Source organism: Esox lucius, chromosome 1, assembly GCF_011004845.1.
Source record: "Esox lucius isolate fEsoLuc1 chromosome 1, fEsoLuc1.pri, whole genome shotgun sequence".
Lineage (NCBI taxonomy): Eukaryota > Metazoa > Chordata > Actinopteri > Esociformes > Esocidae > Esox > Esox lucius.
In genome coordinates, this window is record NC_047569.1 from 3,994,130 (window position 1) to 4,018,424 (window position 24,295).

Genomic DNA, 24,295 nt, shown 5'->3' on the forward strand with positions numbered 1-24,295 from the left:
TTTTTTTAGATTCAACTTTTGTCATTGAACAAGTACAGTACAACGAAATGCAGTGATATGTCCTAATGTTAATGTAATATTCTAGCTAACGTACAACATATAATAACACTACAGCATGTTAGTATATTTTTTATTAGTGGTTCATTGGGCTTGACTCAAACTTTATTATTTAGTAATGCACTTTAGTTAGCAACTATTTTGTTTTCTATTCTGCATGACTATAAGCTGACTCTGGAAAACAAATGCCTATTCAAACATTAAAAATTGAGTTTGTGTTTGTACTTTCTTAAATAATTTTCCCCTGTTGCTACTATGGTGCTAATGTCTTGAACAAAATATATAACTAGTACTCAAGTACTTTTTTGACCAAGTACTCTTTTACTCTTATTTGACTAGTTTTTTTCAGGTGGTACTTCAACTTTTACTTGAGTACATTTTAGGACAAGTAACAATACTTTTACTTGAGTACAGATTTTCAGTTCTCTACCCACCTCTGAGTACAGGATGGATTTTCTACAATCTGTGTTCATCACTGCATTTTCTATCTCTGCCAAGGGTGTTTTCCTAGGAAGATGTTATCGCTCAGTATAATTTAAGAAGAAATTACAAGAGAGTACTGCTAGCAGACGGTACCACATTGCCATTTGGTTTTTCATTAGACAAGATTAATTCTGTTGAAGATTTTGAACCACCTCTGAAATGTCAATTTTCTGCTCTGGTTGCTGGACCTTCCAGCAGTTGAAAAACGTGTTTTGTAATTTTAATGTGTAATTTTAATTTTAGGTTTATATATAGTCACCATTGATCCAGAAGACTCTATGACTCTGTGGAACCGTTCATGGTCAACCCCCCTTCTGGGGAAAGAGGGGGCAACTCATGACCACTACCCTTAGTCAATGCACAGACACCTTTCTAAACAGATGCACAATAAGACCATTTTAATACACAGTTCCCTTACACATCCTGAGAAGGTCAAATGACATAAAACTTTAAATCACCCCATAGGTCTCTTCCTAATGTGAGAGGAAGCTTGACCCTGTGAAACCATCCCTGCCCAACCCCACCTTCCAAAGGCAACTTGTGATCCCTTAGTCAATGTACACTTTTCTAATTATGTACAATAAGACCATTTTAATACACAATTCTGCGAGATGGTCATAAAACCCTGAATTACCTGTTCTAAATATGACTAGTCCGGAAATTACCTTAATGGTCGTAAAAAAATAATATCTATAATTAGCCCTGCCTAAGGGCTCAAAGGTCAAAGGAAAAAGCAATAAATCAGGCAAAGTATACCCAAAAGTTTAATAAAGTATATACTCTATTTTTTTCTAACAATGACAACAATCAGAAACATAAGGGACATCTGTGATTAGGGCAGAAGGAGTGGAAAAACACTAATACACATACAGGATACCTGCATGCGTAACATTAAATATTCCAAATAAATGTTGTTTTTATTAAATAACTTGCAAAAAGATTTTCATGGGGTAGGTAGTGGCATGAATAAATAACTGAACTGTGAGATCACCAGGGAGTTTCCCAGGTCAACTTTACCATAAATAGTTTGGTGCAAGCCTTTCCAAGGCTTCAGTATCCTATCTAATTTGCCACTGTTCCTATCAAAGTTACTAGAGGTGTGATCTGTAAACTTCTTTGGTATGTGTATACAATGGACATCCACTTCACCATCAGCCCATTTGACAGGAAAACCACATGGCAGTTTAAAGCATGTACCTTTAAATACATAATATTGTTATGTGGAATTCAGGGTGCTATGCTGCTGGCCATATCTCAGTCTTGCTCTCTCTCTTCTATGTTATCTTGACAAGTCAGTGGCTGCATTTTCAAGTTCTCAGCAGCAGGGCCCAGCACTGGGTTGGTGTTTAAATCCCTCCTGCTCCTTATACTTTCGAACACAATCCTTACCCTCTGTCTGAACGCCTTACAGAGGTAGTAATAAAGCACAGGGTCCAGGCAGATGTGCAGCACCACCAGCAGTAATGTGGACTCCTTGGCCAGGAAGAGACGCCTACTGGTCTGGCAGTCTGGAGTGATGACTTCGGTCTGAGCTAGTGTATAGGGTGTTCTTACCACGTGGTATGGCACAAAGCACACCACGAACGCTGCCGTTACCGTGGCAATCTTGGCATTGGCACGGTGGGTGCTGCGCCGTTTCTCAGGGTCATTCTGGCTCACCAGCAGCCTCTTCAGGACCAGGCCATTGGAGAGAAGAACTGCCACGGACGCGTTTAGGAACAGAAAGGTGCAGAGAAAAACAGCGAGAGCATGCCATTGGAGCCCCATCTGCCTCTTCAGGTGGGAGCAGCTCAGGAACTTCCTTTTGGGGATGTCCAGAATGGGTAGAGCCATGTTTGGCACCATGACAAGAAGGACGAGTAGCCACACCATCACCGACATTAGCCTGGCAAAGCCCACTTCCTGGATGTGTAAGCATCTGGTGCTCTGGCTGATCAATTAATCAACCAACCAATCCATTAGTCAATCAATCACTCAGTCACTTTTAAAGATCCTCTAAATATTACAATAAATTTGATAAGTCATAATAAAGTTAATGAAAAACAAACCATAATACTAACACCATAGTAAAGGAAGAATTACACAAATAAAAGTAAAATTAGTCGTACCTGATCTGTAAACAGCAGTCAATGCTGATGAAGGTGAGGAAGAGGATGGCAGCATACATGCCGATGTAGATGACCACAGCGCTCATCTGACAATGGAAGACCATGAGGCCCCAGGGAGCCAAGCCTAGGTCTTTGGCAACCTTGAAGGGCAGAGCCAGGGTGAGCAAGAGGTCAGAGGCCAAGAGATTGACTAGGTAGACGTGGATGCTCTTCTTGGCGTCATAGCTCCGTGTGAATGCCCAAAGAGCCACCAGGTTGGAGGCCATACTGATGAAAAAGACCAGGATGTAGAGCACGCTGAAAGGCGCCATCTGGTCATTGATGATACATTGAAGGACATCATTTGTGGTGTTTGTAGGAAGTGCCATCATTAATTGGGAAGTAGATGGTCTCGCACAACATGTACCTACAACAGAAAGAAAACTTTACAATAACTACATATGATTAAGCAGTTTCCTTTTTTATGTTAGAAATGTATTGACAACTTTGAGTGTATGTGACGTTTGGCTCCGTTTGGCACCGCAGCTCCTCTTCCGAACCAGCGCTCCACCTCACCGGTGTACGAACCACCAGCTGGAGAGTGACGGCAGCAGCGCACCCCAAAGACGCACCCGTTTCCACTTAGTCATTCATTTAGTATATATTGTGTTTGTGCTGCACAACACGGATAATGTTTCTGTATCGTTTCTGTATCCCTGAACGTGAGGTGCTTGAACTTCTGTTGTTCTGAATTTATGAAAGCTTATTAAGTATTGAACAGTCTTCACTTGAGTCTTGGTTTTCAACCCACTGCCTAATTTTTACGCACGATTGGCACTCGCCCTGTCACAGTTTAATATTGATTCAGAAGAACATTAATAAGATGTTTAATAAAGTTCTTAATAAACCACCTACTTACAGATACATGTTTTTGTGGGACCAAATCTAAAGTGTGGGCTATTTATACTTTTAAAAACTTTATGAATGTACAGTATTTATAGCTGAGAGTACTCTGTGTAAAACCGAAAGTAATTGGACAATTGACTCAAAAGCTGTTTCATGGACAGGTGTGGCCTATTCCATCATATAAGCTCTGGAGTTGATTCCAGTTGTGGCATTCACATTTGGAAAGTGTTGCTGTGAACCCACAACATGCGGTGAAAGGAGCTCTCAATGCAAGTGAAACAGGCCATCCTTAGGCTGCAAAAAAAATAAAAAATCCACCAGAGCGATAGCAGGAACTATTGCCAAATCAACACTTTGGTACATTCTGAGAAAAAAGAATGCACTGGTGAGCTCTGCAACACAAAAAGGCCTGTACGTCCACAGAAGACAACAGTGGTGGATGATCGTAGGATCCTTTCCATGGTGAAGATAAACCCCTTCACAACATCCACTCAAGTGAAGAACACTCTCCAGGAGGTAGGCATATCATTATCAAAGTCTACCATAAAGAGAAGACTTCATGAGAGCAAGTACATAGGGTTCACAACAAGGTGCAAACCATTCATAAGACTGGGTCACTTATTGTTTATTGATGATGTGGCAGAAGACAGAAGCAGACGGATTAATTCTGAAGTGTATAGGGATATATTGACTGCTCAAATTCAGACAAATTCAGTGCAGTTAGATGGACAATGAACCAAAACATATTGCGAAAGCAAACCAGGAGTTTTTAAGGCAAAGAAGTGGAATATTCTGCAATGGCTGAGTCAATCACCTGATCTCAACCCAATCAAGCATGCATGTCTCTTGCTGAAGACAAAACCTATGGTAGAAAGACCCACAAACAAACAACAACTGAAGACAGCTACAGTAAAGGCTTGGCAAAGCATCACAAAGGAGGAAACCCAGCATTTGGTGATGTCCATGTGTTCCAGACTTCAAGTAGTCACTGCCTGCAAAGGATTCTCGACAATGTATTAAAAATGAAAATTGTATTTATGATTGTGTTAATTTGTCCAGTTACATTTGAGCCTCTGAAATAAGGGGACTCTGTATGAAAATGGTTGTAATTCCAAAATGTTTCATAGAATCTTTTTGTCCAACCCCTTATTAAAGCTGAATGTCTGCACTTCAATTGCATCTTGGTTGTTTCATTTCAAATCCATTGTGGTGGCATACAGAGACAAAATGATGTCAATTGTGTCAGTGTCGAAAATTATATTTACAGACCTAACTGTACAGTGGGTATAGAAAAGAATCACCCCCCTTTAAAATAATCACATTCTGTTGCTTTGCAGCCTGAAATGAAGATGGACAGTTTTTTTCATTCAGCTGTATTTAACCAGTGCAACTTATAACATCCAAGTAAAAGATATAACACCAACATGTCAGAAAAAACAAAACAATTTAAAAAATATCACTGAGTTGGAAAAAGGATCACCCCCTTGTGTCAGTATTTTGTTGAACCACCTTTTGCTTTAATTACAGCTTTTGTTGATATTGTTGTCACATGCACACAATGACAATGATATTGTTGTCATGAATTCCTGCAACTGCTTCAGAGTTGCTGTAGGCCTCTTGGTAGCCTCTCTGACCAGTTTCCTCCTGGCTCTTTCATCCAGTTTGGAGTGACGTCCTGACCCAGGGAGGATCCATCTCCTGACTTGTGCCTGTCCACAACTTTATCCCAGAGATCTTTTGACAATGTCTTGCCACCCATAGTTGATTGTTTTCTTCAGTTGCCCTACCAAGGACTGAAATGCTTCAGGAAAAGCTTGTTTCATACTGAGCTAATCAAAATGACCACAGCTGATCACAGTTGAAAGTCAGTTTGCTTTGTGTGCTATTGAGAAGGTGATTAACTACACCTGGTTGGGTTTACAAGTCATTATTTTTCCAACTCAGTGATTCTGTTTTTTAATTTGTAATACTTTTTAAGTTGGTATTATATCTTTCACTTGGATGTTATAAGATGTAAATACAGCTGGCAGAGTGTCAGGACTGACATTATCCCCACTGCCTTGGTTGCAAGTAAAACCTACAATCCCGGGACGTTCATAGGCGTGTACATCCATGAAGGTGTTTGAGGTGAAGCTTTGAGTGCTGGTAAACTGAGAGTTACAAACATGCCCCCACTATTTCTGAGGAAGTAATTGCGCTTGCAGGCCCTACTAGCGAAGGAGATTGAAAATTAATAAGAAACAAAAATATACAGAAGCAAAGGGAGCGTCCAATACAGCGGAGGAAAACAAGGATACATATTGGCAGATAAGGTTTGAGAAATTGGACAGGTGATGTAACATTAGATACCTCATTTATCAAGTGTGCTAGCTAGCTAGTCAATGAAAGCTATCTGTACTGCTGTTAGATTGTTATTTCGCTAGATATCGAAATTTCATTTTATTGGTGTTATATAGGCTACCAATGACAGAGAATGATCTTGCAAATTTTGATCAGCTCACTGAAATTAATCCTAAATCGATATTTCTTTGTTTCTATTAGATGTGTTTTATGTTTCTCCAAAGTTTTTGTTTGAGACTTAAGCAGGGGCATAAATCTAATATCAACTTTGGAGGGGACAATTACATGAAATTTTCTCAAGAACAATTCTTGAGGGGGACACCAACAGTAGTGCTGTAAAACTTTAGTTTGTGCTATCGGTTTGATCGCTACAGTAAATTTAGCTATTGTGTGTGAACCCTACCAAAAACATAGAACAAACTTACTGGATTAACCACACATTAGCTATGTGCATTGAGTGCCTTTCAGACAGTAGACACAAAAAATGCCACCTTGCAAGCTAAGGAACACTACATTGCATTGCAAGCTTCTGTTCACTATAGGCCTTGTTTTTTTAATGTTTTTTTAATGTATTTATTTAAAAGGGACAATGCACATTCATTAACATTTTTTGTTTACACTCAAAATTTAAATGCGCCAGAGTTAGCTAAAAAGCAATTTTTCTTCTGTAAAAATAGCTTGTTGACACCTCTCTTGTTGACACCTCTCCAAACATAGCGAGGGGAACAGCGTCCATAACACCCCAAAACAGCTTTCATGCAGAAGATTGCAAATTGTCTGCCAGTATTTTCTGAAAACATGCTGCATTCATCTTGCCATCAGTTTCACAAGATTCAGTGAGCCACTGCTTCACAGAGAGGATGATTCTAACCTGCTCAGTGCATCCACGTGTGCATACACAAACACTAATTGCAATTTAAAAAGCCATAGATGTGGGAAATTCTCCTTTAATTGCCATTTTCATCTGTGTGTATCACCTTGTGTGCCTGTATCAAGGCCAAACATTCAAGGGTATGTAAACTTTTGATCAGGGCCATTGGGAATTTTCTGTTATCATTATTATTTAAAAAGGAGCCAAACAACTATGTGATAATAAATACAGTGGGGAGAATAAGTATTTGATACACTGCCGATTTTGCAGGTTTTCCCACTACCAAAGCATGTAGAAGTCTGTAATTTTTATCATAGGTACTCTTCAACTGTGAGTGACGGAATCTAAAACAAAAATCCAGATAATTCACATTGTATGATTTCTAAGTAATTCATTTGCATTTTATTGCATGACATAAGTATTTGATACATCAGAAAAGCAGAACTTAATATTTGGTACAGAAACATTTGTTTGCAATTACAGAGATCATATGTTTCCTGTAGTTCTTGACCAGGTTTGCACACACTGCAGCAGGGATTTTGGCCCACTCCTCCATACAGACCTTCTCCAGATCCTTCAGGTTTCGGGGCTGTCGCTGGGCAGTACAGACTTTCAGCTCCCTCCAAAGATTTTCTATTGGGTTCAGGTCTGGAGACTGGCTAGGCCACTTCAGGACCTTGAGAATGCTTCTTACAGAGCCACTCTTTAGTTGTCCTGGCTGTGTGTTTTGGGTTGTTGTCATGCTGGAAGACCCAGCCACGATCCACCTTCAATGCTCTTACTGAGGGAAGGAGGTTGTTGGCCAAAATCTCTTGATACATGGCCCCATCCATCCTCCCCTCAATATGGTGCAGTCGTCCTGTCCCCTTTGCAGAAAAGCCTTCCCAAAGAATGATGTTTCCACCTCCATGCTTCATGGTTGGGATGCTTGCACTCATCCTTCTTCTTCCTCCAAACACGGCGAGTGGAGTTTAGACCAAAAACCTCTATTTTTGTCTCACCAGACCACATGACCTTCTCCCATTCCTCCTCTGGATCATCCAGATGGTCATTGGCAAACTTCAGATGGGCCTGGACATGCGCTGGCTTGAGCAGGGGGACCTTGCGTGCCCTGCGGGATTTTAATCCATGACGGCGTAGTGTGTTACTAATGGTTTTCTTTGAAACTGTGGTCCCAGCTCTCTTCAGGTCATTGTCCAGGTCTTGCCGTGTAGTTCTGGGCTGATCCCTCACCTTCCTCATGATCATTGATGCCCCACGAGTTGAGATCTTGCATGGAGCCCCAGACCAAGGGAGATTGACCATCATCTTGAACCATTTTCTAATAATTGCGCCAACAATTGTTGCCTTCTCACCAAGTTGCTTGCTTATTGTCCTGTAGCCCATCCCAGCCTTGTGCAGGTCTACAATTTTATCCCTGATGTCCTTACACAGCTCTCTGGTCTTGGCCATTGTGGAGAAGTTGGAGTCTGTTTGATTGAGTGTGTGGACAGGTGTCTTTTATACAGCTAACGAGTTCAAACAGGTGCAGTTAATACAGGTAATGAGTGGAGAACAGGAGGACTTCTTAAAGAAAAACTAACAGGTCTGTGAGAGCCAGAATTCTTACTTGTTGGTAGGTGATCAAATACTTATGTCATGCAATAAAATTCAAATTCCTTATTTAAAAATCATACAATGTGATTTTCTGGATTTTTGTTTTAGATAAAAATTACAGACCTCAACATGCTTTGTAAGTAGGAAAACCTGCAAAATCGGCAGTGTATCAAATACTTGTTCTCCCCACTGTAGCTTCATATGATCACTAGCATTAAATAAAAGACCGTTTTTTGCATGATCTTATTTTCAAAATCAATGCCAAAATATCACAATTTTGGCCAGGGTATGCAAACTTTTTAAGCACAACTGCACCAACGAGTCTTTGAAATATGTCAATGGATAGTCCAGATGACATTGTGATCAGTTAAGTTCCATCCATCCATCTTCTTCCGCTTATCCGGGGCCGGGTCGCGGGGGCAGCAGTCTAAGCAGGGATGCCCAGACTTCCCTCTCCCCAGACACTTCCTCTAGCTCTTCCGGGGGGACACCGAGGCGTTCCCAGGCCAGCCGGGAGACATAGTCCCTCCAGCGTGTCCTAGGTCTTCCCCGGGGTCTCCTCCCGGTGGGACGGGACCGGAACACCTTCCCAGGAAGGCGTTCCGGAGGCATCCGAAAAAGATGCCCAAGCCACCTCAGCTGACCCCTCTCGATGTGGAGGAGCAGCGGCTCTACTCTGAGCTCCTCCCGGGTGACCGAGCTTCTCACCCTATCTCTAAGGGATCGCCCGGCCACCCTGCGGAGAAAGCTCATTTCAGCCGCCTGTATCCGGGATCTTGTCCTTTCGGTCATGACCCAAAGCTCATGACCATAGGTAAGAGTAGGAACGTAGATTGACTGTTAAATCGAGAGCTTCGCCTTGCGGCTCAGCTCTTTCTTCACCACGACAGACCGATACATCGACTGCATTACTGCAGAAGCTGCACCGACCCGTCTGTCAATCTCCCGTTCCATCCTTCCCTCACTCGTGAACAAGACCCCTAGATACTTAAACTCCTCCACTTGAGGCAGGCACTCTCCACCAACCTGAAGTGGGCAAGCCACCCTTTTCCGACTGAGGACCATGGCCTCGGATTTGGAGGTACTGATTTTCATCCCCACCGCTTCACACTCGGCTGCAAACCGTCCCAGCGCATGCTGAAGGTCCTGGTTAGAAGGGGCCAACACGACAACATCATCTGCAAAAAGCAGAGACGAAATTGTGTGGTCCCCAAACCTGACACCCTCCGGCCCCTGGCTGCGCCTAGAAATTCTGTCCATAAAAATTACGAACAGAACCGGTGACAAAGGGCAGCCCTGCCGGAGTCCAACATGCACTGGGAACAAGTCTGACTTACTGCCGGCAATGCGGACCAAGCTCCTGCTTCGGTTGTACAGGGACCTGACAGCCCTTAGCAAAGGACCCAGGATCCCATATTCCCCAAGCACCCTCCACAAGATGCCGCGAGGGACACAGTCGAATGCCTTCTCCAAATCCACACAACACATGTGGATTGGTTGGGCAAACTCCCATGAACCCTCCAACACCCCGTAGAGGGTATAGAGCTGGTCCAGTGTTCCACGGCCCGGACGAAAACCACACTGTTCCTCCTGAATCCGAGGATCTACTATCGGCCGTATTCTCCTCTCCAGAACCCTGGCATAGACTTTCCCGGGGAGGCTGAGAAGTGTGATCCCCCTATAGTTGGAATACACCCTCCGGTCCCCCTTCTTAAAAAGAGGGACCACCACCCCGGTCTGCCATCCCAGAGGCACTGTCCCCGACTGCCACGCGATGTTGCACAGGCGTGTCAACCAAGACAGCCCCACAACATCCAGAGACTTGAGGTACTCAGGGCGGATCTCATCCACCCCTGGTGCCTTGCCACCGAGGAGTTTCTTGACCACCTCAGTGACTTCAGCCCGGGTGATGGACGAGTCCACCTCTGAGCCCTCATCCTCTGCTTCCTCAATGGAAGAAGTGACAGCGGGATTGAGGAGATCCTCGAAGTACTCCTTCCACCGCCCGACGACATCCTCAGTTGAGGTCAACAGCTGCCCACCTCTACTGTAAACAGCGTTGGTAGGGCACTGTTTCCCTCTCCTGAGGCGCCGGATGGTTTGCCAGAATCTGCCAGAATCAGTTAAGTTGTTTATGTTTATTCTGTTTTCTGTGGTTATGAAAAGGGTCCCACTACTTTGACCCCATCAAAACAATGTCAGTGTTCATTGTACAAGCATCGACAGTTGGAGGTGACAACATACCTTCTCCCAGTGTGTCCAGCCACCAACACCAGGTCCTGGTGCAGTCAGAACAACATGGAGCTCAACGCCCTAAAGACAATGGCTATGACAGTGGACTTCAGGAGAATCCCAAATGCCCCCCCACTGCCGTGAGCGGCTCCCCAGTCAACTCTCTGCAGTCCTTTCACTTTCTGGGCACCACCATTGCCCAGGACCTCAAGTAGGAGCTGAACTCTGTTTTTACCCTGAGGCCACTGTTCTAATTCATTTTTTTAATTTATTTTTATAAATTGTTGCACTAATGGGCCAGAACAAATTCCTTGTTTGTTGTGCAACTTATTTGGCAATAAAACTCTTTCTGATCTGATCATGTCCACTTATTTGTAAAAACGTCACTGGTCACACAAAAGTTCAAGAAAGTATTTAGTATAAATAGCCTAAATTCAAATAAGGCCACACAAAATGATTTATCTGACGATTATTAATTGATTTCTAAGGACCTTTATTTAACATACTTTCCAGAGTAATCATTGAGACAACAATTAATTTAAATAAACTTTATAAACACTTTAGTGTAGTTTTTCCAAAGAATTGGTTAGGCCATACACATTTCATAAGTTTAGAAAACTTAAAGGGAGTGTAAAACTTCTTCTGCAGCGATCTTAGTACATAACATTGACTATGGCTGTATTCAAAATGGGAGACAATGTAGTCAAACTCCTACAGCATCTCTTGGTAGTTGCTTTTCTCTTCAGCTGTGAGATGCTGACTACGCTGAATCTTTTAAAAAATACAACTGAAGAGGAAACGCTGATTCTCACATTTAAATTTAAAGCACACTCCCAGATGAACCAGCCATGAATTTTTGACGACAACAAAAACTATTTCCATTCTCAATTTCACTGTATGACACTATTTTTACAATAGACTGAAACACATGTTTTTGTGTTAAAAGGCCTTACACAATTCCATTTTGAAATAGAAAATTAAGAAAGAAATGTTTTTTAAAGTGGATGCTTTGGGGTTAGGGTCAAAACTGGTCTTTCTTGCCACATAAGGCTTATCATTTACAAAAATGTTGTGGCACTCTTTATAAATGTTTGGCATCTATTGGCAGTCGACTCAGAAAATAATCTTCCCATTCAATAATAAATAATGCCATCCAATGTTACAAATGTTACAAAAGTATTTTAAAATGTACTTCCAAGTTGGTAAATTATAATTTATTTTATTAATATCACTTCCTGAATTCACTGCCCTTACTTCAAATAACATCAGCCTGTTCTGTATATATTTCTTGAACTTCTTCATTAGAGATAAAATCTAAGCGCTGTGTCTATTTTATTAATTTCTGGTTTTTCGATTATTATATTAGAGAAAGCCTGAAAGAAAATGAAGAAAATAAAGTATGTGCATGTAAAGCAGCAGCTTAGACCACAAGACCCCCTCAGCTCAAAAGGATATGACATCATTCTGTGGTTTCAGCTGTCTGGTATCTGCTACAGGAACTGATGGCTAAAAATTAGAAGTGCTCAGTAGTAAAGTAGAGTTTCGACTCAATTAACTAATGTCTGTGCTTTACATTAGACGTGTAATTAGACACAAGTATTTACACACCAATCCCAATACACAAACAACAAAGCTGTTTTAGGCCGTATTGACAAGGTAAAAAAAAACACATCCAAGAATTTAGACAAAATACAATTGTTTCCTCTGGATAGCTGGCTGGCCATGATTTCATTAATTGATTCCTTTTTTTTTGCAACGAAACTATAACCGTGAGAGTGTTTGGAGAGGCTGCACTGAGGATGTGGGCTGTGGGCATAATGGAGACTTGAGTAGAAGGTTTTGGGCAGTAAGGCAGGATGTGGTCTTATGGGGGGCCTTGTTGCCTGGAGATGTTATATTGCAGAGTGATTAGCTGTTGATATAATCTTGCTGTAGTATGACTTTGAAATTAAAGCATTTGAGGTTTGGGTCTCAGCAAGGCAAAAGAGCTTTACCAGGGATATGTATGTTTTAGCTATTGTAAACCAACGAGTGCCTACAGGTAACTAACATAATGTATTTTATGCACTATATGTCTAAATAAATGTCTCTCTAATTATTTCGCTGTCTTTCTGTGTGTGTATATATATTTATATATATGTAAAGTGTGAGAAGCAAATCTAATAGAAAGTGGATAATTAATTATGGTAAGGACACATGGTGTTAGAAGATAGAACCTACCTTATTTTCAGTGTCTTCTGATTGAAGAAATTGGGTAGCCGGAGCTCCTGTGTGATTACGCTTTCACTGCCAGTCCAACATATCCACTGTGTGCCCTATATGGTCTGTTCTCTGTCACCCAGGCGTCTAACAGTTAACCATTAGATGAATGCTGCATACAGGTCTTCCTGCTCTGTAATCAGCTTGTTGTCGTCATGCTAACCTCAACTTTCCTGTATCAAAAAAACCCTGCACCCAATGTTTTTTTTTGGTCTGGGCTGACTCACTGTATGAAGTGTTTTAAAAGAAGTATTCAGCTCTGGAAAATATTAAGAGACCAATGCACCTTTTTCTTTCCGTTCTATAAAAGTCGAAAAGGAAGGTTTTGAGTGAGGAACAGAAGGGTTAAAATTAAGAGACCACTGCAAATTGAACGCTTCTGTTCCTCAAAAACTCAAAACTTTCCATTTCAACTTTTTTGGAAAGGAAAGAAAAAGGTGCAGTGATCTCTTAATTTTTTCCAGAGGTGTGTGTATATATATATATATATATATATATATATACACACACATACAGGTCATAAAATTAGAATATCAAAATATTGATTTATTTCAGTAATTCCATTCAAAAAGTGAAACTTGTATAATGTATACATTCATTCCACACAGACTGATATATTTCAAGTGTTTATTTCTTTCAATTGTGATGATTATAAATGACAACTTATGAAAACCCCAAATTCAGTATCTCAGAAAATTTGAATATTGTGAAAAGGTTCAATATTGAAGACACCTGGTGCCACACTCTAATCAGCTAATTAACCCAAAAAACCCTGCAAAGGCCTTTAAATGGTCTCTCAGTCTAGTTCTGTTGGCAACACAATCATGGGGAAGACTTGACTTGACAGCTGTCCAAAAGACGACCATTGACACCTTACACAAGGAGGGCAAGACACAAAAGGTCATATCTAAAGAGGCTGGCTGTTCACAGAGCTATGTGTCCAAGCACATTAATAGAGGCGAAGGGAAGGAAAAGATGTGGTAGAAAAAAGTGTACAAGCAATAGTGATAACCGCACCTTGGAAAGGATTGTGAAACAAAACCCATTCAAAAATGTGGGGGACATTTTACAAAGAGTGGACTGCAGCTGGAGTCAGTGCTTCAAGAAACACCACGCACAGACGTATGCAAGACATGGGTTTCAGCTGTCGCATTCCTTGTGTCAAGCCACTCTTGAACAAGACACAGCGTCAGAAGCGTCTCGCCTGGGCTAAAGACAAAAAGGACTGGACTGCTGCTGAGTTATGTTTTCTGATTAAAGTAAATTTAGCATTTCCTTTGGAAATCAAGGTCCCAGAGTCTGGAGGAAGAGAGGAGAGGCACAGAATCCACATTGCTTGAAGTCCAGTGTAAAGTTTCCACAGTCAGTGATGGTTTGGGGTGCCATGTCATCTGCTGGTGTTGGTCCACTGTGTTTTCTGAGCTCCAAGGTCAATGCAGCCATCTACCAGGAAGTTTTAGAGCACTTCATGCTTCCTGCTGCTGGTCAACTTTATGGAGATGCATATTTCATTTTCCAACAGGACTTGACACCTGCACACAGTGCCAAAGCTACCAGTACCTGGTTTAAGGACCATGGTATCCCTGTTCTTAATTGGCCAGCAAACTCGCCTAACCTTAACCCTATAGAAAATCTATGGGGTATTGTGAAGAGGAAGATGCGATACGCCAGACCCAACAATGCAGAAGAGCTGAAGGCCACTATCAGAGCAACCTGGGCTCTCATAAAACCTGAGCAGTGCCACAGACTGATCGACTCCATGCCACACCGCATTGCTGCAGTAATTCAGGCAAAAGGAGTCCCAACTAAGTATTGAGTGCTGTACATGCTCATTCTTTTTATGTTCATACTTTTCAGTTGGCCTACATTTCTAAAAATCTTTTTTTATGTATTGGTCTTAAATAATATTCAAATTTTCTGAGATACTGAATTTGGGATTTTCATTAGTTGTCAGTTATAATCATCACAATTAAAAGAAATAAACATTTGAAATATATCAGTCTGTGTGGAATGAATGAATATGATATACTTTTTGAATGGAATTACTGAAATACATGTTTCAGTAATTCTTTTTGATGATATTCTAATTTCATGACCAGTACCTGTATATATATATTTTTTAAAATTTTTATTTCTTTTTTTCCTAAAGCCAAGACCAAATGTGTCTGTGCAATAAAACAATATTTCTGGATTTTTAAACAATTTAGACTGTACAATGATTCCCTTCTGTGCTTATTTTCTTGTTTCAACAGAAATTGTGTGAACTGTGTACGATTATAGGAACCAGGAAATGTGTTTGATTTCACTTGCCCCATCTGCTATTGCATGTTTCAGGACAGAACATTGTCCTTTAGTGCAGCCAATGGAAGAGTGGGCCTTCTGTCAAACGCAAATTCTAGATTTTAAGTTGGGATTTTGATTTTGCATTTCCTCATCACACTCAAAATATCTGTGATGAGGAAATGTTGTAAAACACTATCATTCCACTATTACTGTAGATTTTCTTATATTACAATGCAGCAAAAGATATCCAGTTAGTTCCTGTTTGGTGTAATTTTGTACAGGTTATCTTATTTTACTGCCTTAAGTTGTAATTGTAGTGGCCTTAACCTAATTAGCAAACACATCAAGAGGTTCATCTCTTCAAATAATGGTAGCTGGAGCCAGGTTTGAGTCCCAGTCAGGGCTAACTACTTAATTTACAAAATTGTAAAGCCATTGAGATGTACAAATAAGGTACTTTATATAGAATACCACAGGGACAAGTTCACAGGGACATATATTACAATAGGATTTTACCACATATGAATGATTTTGAGGAAGAATATAATATAACAAATATATTCTGGTTCTATTTACATAAATATATTCTGGTAGTATAAAATTTGGTCTCAAATGATCTGATCCAAAATATGTTTTCTCTGCATTTCTGCTGCTTTTAGCGATTGAGGTTGATACCATCCACCCAGGATAGTTTGCAGAGCACACTTTGGAACATACTAATGGGGAACAAACTTTAGAACCACTGAGAAATATTTAAACCTAAAATACACCTTGCCCTTTAAAATATTTGACGGGGGTAACAAAATGACATATATCACAAAGGATCAGATAGAACGCACAACATTCTACACAACATTTAAGCAGCCATCTCACACACATATTTTGGATAGGCGCTTTTAGGCAGCAAAGCAGTGTGACAAGCAACTGGAGTGATATACAGTATGAATCTATAGCCAAATTCAACCAAATAATCTAACATAAAACTCAGGTACATTTCTTTAGGGGAAGAAATATTGTAGTAAGTCAATTTATTTGAATAAATGTGTCGTTGTGTCAGTGAGTAAAAGATAGCAATCGTTATGAAAAAACAAAGGACAGGCAGAATCTAATTTGAAATAGGACGATTGTACGGGGAATGTCTATATTATTGAATATCCTAAAAAATACATTTAGGGATTTTTTTTTGTCATATATTATGTGATTTTATTGACCAAAGAATAGGAGAATAGAAGGGAGCCTGATTTTAGCAGGCTGTTTAGAAGGATAAAGGCTTTTACTGGCCTGGGTTAGGTGAGTCATATTTCCCCTGGCAGTAAACCATTTTATACATTATTGAATAAAGCTTCACTTTTGCTATCAAGTTTTCATTTCTGTGTAAATTTCCACAACAATCAGTGCTGCCAACTGACTTTTCCATGCTACAGAGAAGTAGACACATTCAAACGGCCAAATTTAAGATAACCTTTTTCTGAAAACTGCTATGTTTGAGAGTGATCCTGATTGGTCTGAAGATCGCTCAGAGTGCCCCAGATGGCCTCTACCCACTGTGGAAAGTGCCTACTGGAACTGGACCTTGGGGGGCAGTGGAAGAAAGGTCGCCTGGTCCGATGAGCCCATCTTTCTTCCATTGACCTAGCAATGACTAATAGATGAGCTGTGTAGCAGGGGCCTGCCAACAAGTGCATAGAGGTTACAGTGGTGGGTATTATATGTAACATTGGTGACCAAATGGATGGCACTGTGGTAAACAAAATTTAGTGTGTTCAGGAGAGATTTGGAGGATTTCCTGTAAATGACATCACAAGGAAGCACGTGTGAGCAGTAACTTTTATCTTACATTGCAGACTGCAAAAATGGTTAGAAAGCTTGGTAGGTTACTTCTGTTTGACTTGACATTACTACTTTGACCACTGCAATGTATGCAAATTAGCCTATAGAAACCCCAGAGGAGGAAATAGACAAGGTCCTTTTGTCCAAGTGAATAGGCTACAAAAATGGTGGGTCTTTGCTGGTCTCTCACTGGGATAACAAGTTGATTTCGATGCCATAGGTCCAAACCGAGAGGGGTTTTGGGAAAACATGATTAAATTATGAGTCTGGTCCTATGCATGGGCACTGACATTAACCCATTTCAATGCAAGGACTCCTGGGACAGAACCACAAAAACGTGCCATTCTCATCTCATGAAATAATTCTCTGACACTGGACTGCTAACAGCAGAACAGCTTGTTTTGCTTTGCTGCACGCTTTGAGTCACTCTTGTCCAATCAGAAGTCTTCCATGTTTTCACATCACCTTTAGGAATCGCCTCAGCTCACTTGGAACTTCGACGGAACAGGTATTAAAAACAAAGTATCTGGTACCAGGTACTATACTAACTTTTGCCCCCCAAAAAACTGTGAAGGCGAGGCAAGTAGCATCAAGTCGAGTCGGTACCATGCAATGGAAAAGGGCCATTAGTGTATCCTCTGATTCTGACGTGCTGTTGACTTGCTCCCGTGCAACCGAATAAATCTAAATAACCAACTGCTATTTATGTTTGAAGGCTTCTGATTGTAAATCCTATTACTGAGAGGAATTAATACTCTTTCGGAGGTTAGTTAACATAGTGTTCTGTGAAGGGCCAGATGTATACAGAATGGTGTCGTCTGCATAGAGGTGTATCAGAGAGTCAACAGCGGCAAGTGACATCATTGAAATATATTTAGAGAATACTGTCAGCCCAAGAATTGAACTGTGGCACAGCCATGGGCCAAGACAGCAGGCCCTCCGATTTAACACACTTACAAACCAAGCGAGGCAGTCATTTGAGAACCCAAGGCTGTTGAGTCAGCCAATGAGAATTAGGTGTTTCACAGTGTCGAAGGCTTTGGCCAAATCGAAGAAGATGGCTACACAGTATTGTGTTTTATCAGTGGCAGTTATTATATCGTTTAAGACCTTGAGTGTGCCTGAGATACACCCATGGTTGGCTTGGATAACGGAGAGGGTACAATGTGATTCAATATTGCTCATTATCTTTTGGTTAACCTGGCTTTCGAAGATTTTTGAAAGGTAAGGAAAGATGGAGATAGGTCTGTATTTGAGTCAAAGAGTGTCTCCCTCTTAAAAAGGAAAAGCAACTTTTCAATCTCTGTGTATTTCTGATGAGATGAATGAGAGGTTGAACAGGCTAGTAATAGTCGTTGCAGTAATGATGGCAGACAATTTTAAAAAGAAAGGTTCCCAAGAACGAAAACCATGACAACCTTCCGGATTAGCATCATACTTATCAGGCAAGGATCTCTGGAGGTCTCTTACCTGGGCACGGCTCGACTCCACACAGTCGACAACAGGAGGCGCAGCCACACCGGCTGGCTCAATAGGGCTCTCCCCTCCCGACCGTGCTGCCATGTGTGACATCATCTCACCAAACGCTGTTACCAATCTATACTCTAGCTCCAGCACACAACCCAATGCTCCCCCTCCCCCAGCCCAAGGGCATAGGAGCCGAGGTGACATGTCACCCCCAATATTAGAAACGGGTTAAAGTGTCACCCCCAATAATGTTGTTTTGCGTAATACTTACTTCGCTTTGGAACTTGTCAAGTCTCTGTTGCGGCCCGAATCCAACATTCTCATTCATTCTTTCATGACGAGCAATGTGTGTAGGCTAGCTAAGTGTATTAATGTAGCTGTAAGTTTTGTTTTCACAGTAAGTACAACGTGTATAAACGTCAGTATATTTTCATAGCTACAGAACGAACAAATGTGATAAAATATAAGCTTTCTTCTGGCTGAAAACATAGGTAAGGCGTAATTAGCTAGCTATGTTTTTTTTCTGTTTAATCCAACAAATGTTACAGTACTAGTAGCATGCTTGCTTCATAACATAGTCGTTCCTATGGCTGTGTGAAAAAGTGTTAGTGAATGATTTGAAAGGAAGAACGCCTGCAAAAATGATTTGCACAATCTATGTTAGTCTTCACCATAGGGTCTGCAAGTAGCTAGCTAAGTAATGGATGTGCCACCATCAGTCAAGAATGAGAGTGTAAGTAGCTACAGTGGATATAAAAAAAAGTCTACACACCCCTGTTAAAATGCGACCTATAATGTGAACAATTCAATTGAAAAAAAAAGTGAAATCTTCTAGGGGAAAAAATTAAAATGTTAAAATAAAAGCCTTACAATAACCTGGTTACATAAGTGTGCACACCCTCTTATAAATGGGGATGTGGCTGTGTTCAGAATTAACCAATCAAATTCAAACTCATGTTAAATAAAAGTTGTTTCACACCTGCCATCATTTAAAGTGACTCTGATTAATCACAAATAAAGTTCAGCTGTTATAGTAGGATTTTCCTGACATTTTCTTGGTTGCACCTCAGAGTAAAATCCATGGTCCGCAGAAAGCTTCAAAAGCATTAACAACACTGCACATAACCCAAAGAAACCCATACACACAGTGAATCATGGTGGTGGCAGCATCATGCTTTGGAGCTGTTTTTCTTCAGCTGGAACCAGGGCCTTAGTCAGGGTGGAGGGAATTTTGAACAGTTCCAAATACCAGGCAATTTTGGCACAAAATCTTCAGGCGTCCATTAGAAAGCTGAAGATGAAGAGGAAGTTCATTCATTGCAACGGTATTCCCTGATAGCATTGGCCAATTTCAGCCGGATTATGTGCTCTACCACAAAGCAAAAATGGTTCAGGAGTGGCTTGAGGAACACAACAACGAGTTCAATGTGTTGATTTGACCTCCAAATTCCCCATATCTCAATCCAATCGAGCATCTGTGGGATGTGATGGTCAAACAGGTCTGATCCATGGAGGCCACACCTCGCAACTAACAGGACTTAAAGGATCTGCTGTTAACGTCTTGGTGCCAGATACCACAGCACACCTTCAGAGGTCTAGGGGAGTCCACGTCTCGACAGGTCAGGGCTGTTTTGGCAGCAAAAGGGTGACCTACACAATATTAGGCAGGTGGTCATAATGTTATGGCTGATCGGTGTATCTCAAGAGCTGCTTTATTCCATCTTCAGAACATTTCAAAAAATCAGAAACGTTTTATCAAAAAGTGATGGAGAAAAGCTTTTGTTACTTCTAGATTAGATTACTGCAGTGCTTCGCTCTGGTTACCTTGATAAATCAATTGATAAATAAATAAATAAACTTTAATTAGTGCTGAACACAGCTGCTAGAATCCTAACAAGAACTACAAAATTTGGATGTGTTACTCCAGTACTAGCCTGTTCACATTGGCTGCCTGTTAGGGCTAGGGCTGTTTTTAAGGTTTTATTGTTAACGTATAAAGCAATACATGGACTTGCTCTTACTGACCTTACTTGCTGAAATGATCCAGCCATACATACCTAGACGTAACCTAAGATTGCAAGAAGCAGGCCTTCTAATTGCACCTAGAATTTCTAAACAATCAGTTGGAGGCAGGGCTTTCTCTTATAGGGTTCCACTATTGTGGAATGATCTGCCAATGAATGTTAGAAATGCAAACTTTCAAGTGTCAACAAAAGACTCATCTCTTCAACATTATCTATTATTAAGTGCAATCTGGCCCAGGGGTGTGAAAGTTAGCGGAAAGGCTTGATACTGTCCACCCATGCGGTCTTGCCGGGTGGGCTCTCATTGCCACTGGGATGCCCTCACTCCAATGCCATCCGAGGGAGAAGTCACTGGCTTGTTGTTGTCTCTCTGTTGCGCCCATCGTGCAATTGGAGTGAACTCTGCTGGCAATACTCATAAGGTTTTGCTCTGTTTAAACTTAGGAGGACATGAGGTCTTGGCCCACACCTCTGAAGTACCATGCTTGAAAGACTCGTAGCTGTCCCTGACAATATCTGATGGTTCCAGCTGCCACTCTGCTGACCAGCCCACAACCTTTAAACTTTGAAACTTGAAACAGTAGAGATTATTAACCAACATTGGGGGACAACAGTGTTACAGACAAGAGTAAAATATAGCCTAATAGAAACAGTTTAAATAAAATGAAATTTTCTGACATTTAAGTATAATGTGTTGGAAATTAAATAATATAATCAATTAAATAAAGGCAGAACATGTAAACAGAAATGTGTCCATAAAACTACTTAAGAATTGGATGCTTCAACGTATGCAAAGTAGGTCAAACACAAGGTGACTTGAACGATAACAGGAACTTGTTTAATCAAGCAGTTAATGTAAGTAGTTTTAATGTAGGACGGGAACTGTCACATTTGGTGATTGATTGACAGGTAGGCGTGTCAATCTGGTGTGACATATGTTAGGATGGAACTTCTGGTGTGATGTATGCTAGCGGTGGGACTTATGGTATTATGCATGTTTTGGGCAGACCTTTCGGTATGACGTATGTATGTCCAAGGGATGAAATATGGTATAGGGGGTGTGTGGTATGTAATTTATGGTTGCTTTAATGTTTAACAATAGGACACCAGGGTTTGGGAATGTTCAATTCCCAGACATTTGATGTTACGATAAATAACAATAAGTTTGATGTTTAATACTGGGGCGCCATGGGTTCAGGAATGCTAATTCACCAGGCATTTGATGTTACGATAAGATGAGGCTGTAATAGATGTTAACCTTTCATGTTTTTTACAATGCTTGTGTAACATGGAGTTGTGCAATGTGTGATTAACAAGTATAGAATTTCACATGTAAGAGCATTCACTTTGCTTTTTAGTGTAAGATATAAACAGGGGGTTGGGACTTCAGCCCATAATTATTTTAACATGAAACAGGTCTTAAGATCACATCTGCCCATTGTATCGGTCTACAAAATAAAAACGTTCCTTAGTAAACATCCCATGTTTTACACAAGGTTTGTGATCCACCACAGCATTACTTAAATACACACGTCGTGTGGGTGATGCTGGTATCATGAAGCAACAAAATAAACCTGGGTAAATAAGACACCATGGCTAGCTTGAATATATCACGATTGGTGTAAACATGTTGTAAAAAAAACCTGATAACTTTGGTACATGTACATGTATGAGCAATGATGTTTTGTCAAATAAAAATGGGTATTTTAAGTTAGCATTAACCTTTGAGGCCCATTATATGACTAAACGTTACAAACTTACCCGAGAAGGTTGAGTTTAATTTGCATGAACAAAGCTGATTTGCTGATAGCTTAGGATATGTTATTTCGTGGAGATGGTCTCGTTATTCGGAAGTGAGAGGTCGCTGGCGCTGCTTATTTTGCCGCTTTTCTGTCTGCTACTCTTGTGTTCCTGTTTGTTTGTGTTCGCTGTACCCCTGCCTCTGTACCTCTGGACAGCTCCTCAGCTGGTTCCCGAAGCCGCCTGTGCTCCTCGACCGGACCGTCGCCTCGTCGGTTAGCCGCTAGCTGGCTGTCCCTGTTCACCAAACGCGTGGCTAATCCTAGCTGCTACAGTGGCTAACCCGATTGCTGACCTCCTTCTCACAGGCAACCTCCACCAGATGCGAGCCGTGACCAAGACATTCATCTCCTCCGGTCATGCCGTGGATCATTCTGGCACTCACATCATTTATCCACTCTGTGCCCCTAGCCCACGGCTAACCGCTATCACGGAGCTCTCAGTCCCTCCGCCCGGCATCATGTTCAAATATTCAACTCTGCAACTGGTCGAACTCGTCAACTACTCCATTCCATCCTGCATCCCAGTCATCAAACAGCTTGGACTTCTACGTCGACCCCGTTACATCCACAGAAGCTCTTGCCGTAAGTTTGTTTTCTTCCACCATGGACAATCCATTCCATCCATCTGGTCACCTGCACGCTCTGTCGGACCTGTCTCATGTCATCAGAATACTGCACCCAGTGGATCACATAGGGCTGAACACACCGTCTGGCTGCACAGAAAACCTGGACTGGACTGCAGTGCCTTCCGCACTTCATATACACTTAATCATACTCTCCAATTATCTGCAAATCCGCTCACTGTCCCCCGGCAAATGCAATACCCCGAAACCCCACCGACCATACAAACTGCTAACCGGGACAACCTCAGATCTCTCCAGCCTGCCCCCATCCCACCACCCTCTCACCATGCCAACTTTGCCCTCCTCAACACCCGATCGCTCAACAATAAAGCCCCTACCCTCCATGAACTAATCCTAGACAACACTCTGGACTTCCTTCTGCTCACTGAAACCTGGCAACAACCCAATGACTTCTTCTCCCTCAACCAAGCATCCCCCCCTGCTACAACTACATCTGCAAACCCTGTCCCTCCCGCCGTGGAGGTGGCCTCACTGTTATCATCAATCAAAACTTTCAGATCACAGAACTCACCCTCCCCTCAGTATCATCGTTTGAATATCTAGCCTTCAAAGCTCTTTCCTCCATGACAATGATCCTCATTTACCGGCCACCTAAACCAAATCCCTCCTTCCTCTCTAATTTTACTGAACTCCTCAAACTAGCCTCATCTCTCTATCCACGTCTGCTGCTACTCGGTGACTTAAACATCCACATGGACTCCCCCACCTGCAAGCTCTCATCAAAATTCACCATTTTACTGGATAACTTCTCTCTCACCCAACATGTCACATTCCCCACCCATGAAAAAGGACACATCCATACCATGGTGCTCGACCTCCATCCATGCCTCTTTCCCCTCTCTGATCACAAACTGATACGTTTCAACATCCCTTCTCCAACTCCACGCCCCTGCCTCCTCAGAGAAATCACCTTCCACAACCTTAAATCAATCGATCCCCACCATCTCTCTGACCTGCTCTCCACCACTCTCCACCTGGACTCAACCCTGACCCCACCTGATGATCTCACAAACCACCTCAACTCCACCTTGTCTACCTCCCTCAACACTCTGGCCCCCCTCAAAACAAAAACTGTCACTTTTAACACCTCTTCACCCTGGTACACACCTGCACTCCGGAAAATGAAACAAACTTGCCGCCAACTTGAACGTCTGACTAAGAAATCATCCCTCACAGTCCATCATGAAGCCTATAAACTCCATCTCACTGCCTACAAAGACGCCCTCATTGCTGCCAAATCTGCCTACCTTTCCACCATCTTCACCGACCCCTGCCAAAACCCCAGAACCCTTTTCTCCACCTCTCACCTCTCAGTATCTACTCCAGCACCCACCATGGACCCTCCACTCCCCATCTCTCCTGATCTCTCGACCCCTCCTCCTCACTGCCTCCTCTCCCAGTTTGACCCGGTCAC

The 24,295-nt window shown here is 41.7% G+C and overlaps 1 protein-coding gene across 1 annotated transcript; it reads right to left on the minus strand.

Annotated features, from left to right (window-relative positions):
- Positions 1–1,229: 1,229 nt before the first annotated feature.
- gpr171 (G protein-coupled receptor 171) lies at positions 1,230–12,900 on the minus strand. Its single transcript, XM_010867252.3, has 3 exons — positions 12,793–12,900; positions 2,649–3,054; positions 1,230–2,470 (listed from the first exon to the last, which is right to left on the minus strand). Exons 2-3 carry the CDS (start codon positions 3,017–3,019, stop codon positions 1,795–1,797), a joined length of 1,047 nt encoding a protein of 348 aa, XP_010865554.1. The 5' UTR covers positions 3,020–3,054; positions 12,793–12,900; the 3' UTR covers positions 1,230–1,794.
- Between the last annotated feature and the right edge of the window lie 11,395 nt (positions 12,901–24,295).

Bases quoted from the DNA above. Each gene is read 5' to 3' on its own strand.
- gpr171 (XM_010867252.3), bottom strand. From the start codon at position 3,019: ATGATGGCACTTCCTACAAACACCACAAATGATGTCCTTCAATGTATC. The intron at 2,471-2,648 runs GTACGACTAATT...TTAATTGATCAG, and splicing joins GACTGCTGTTTACAGATCAG to CCAGAGCACCAGATGCTTAC.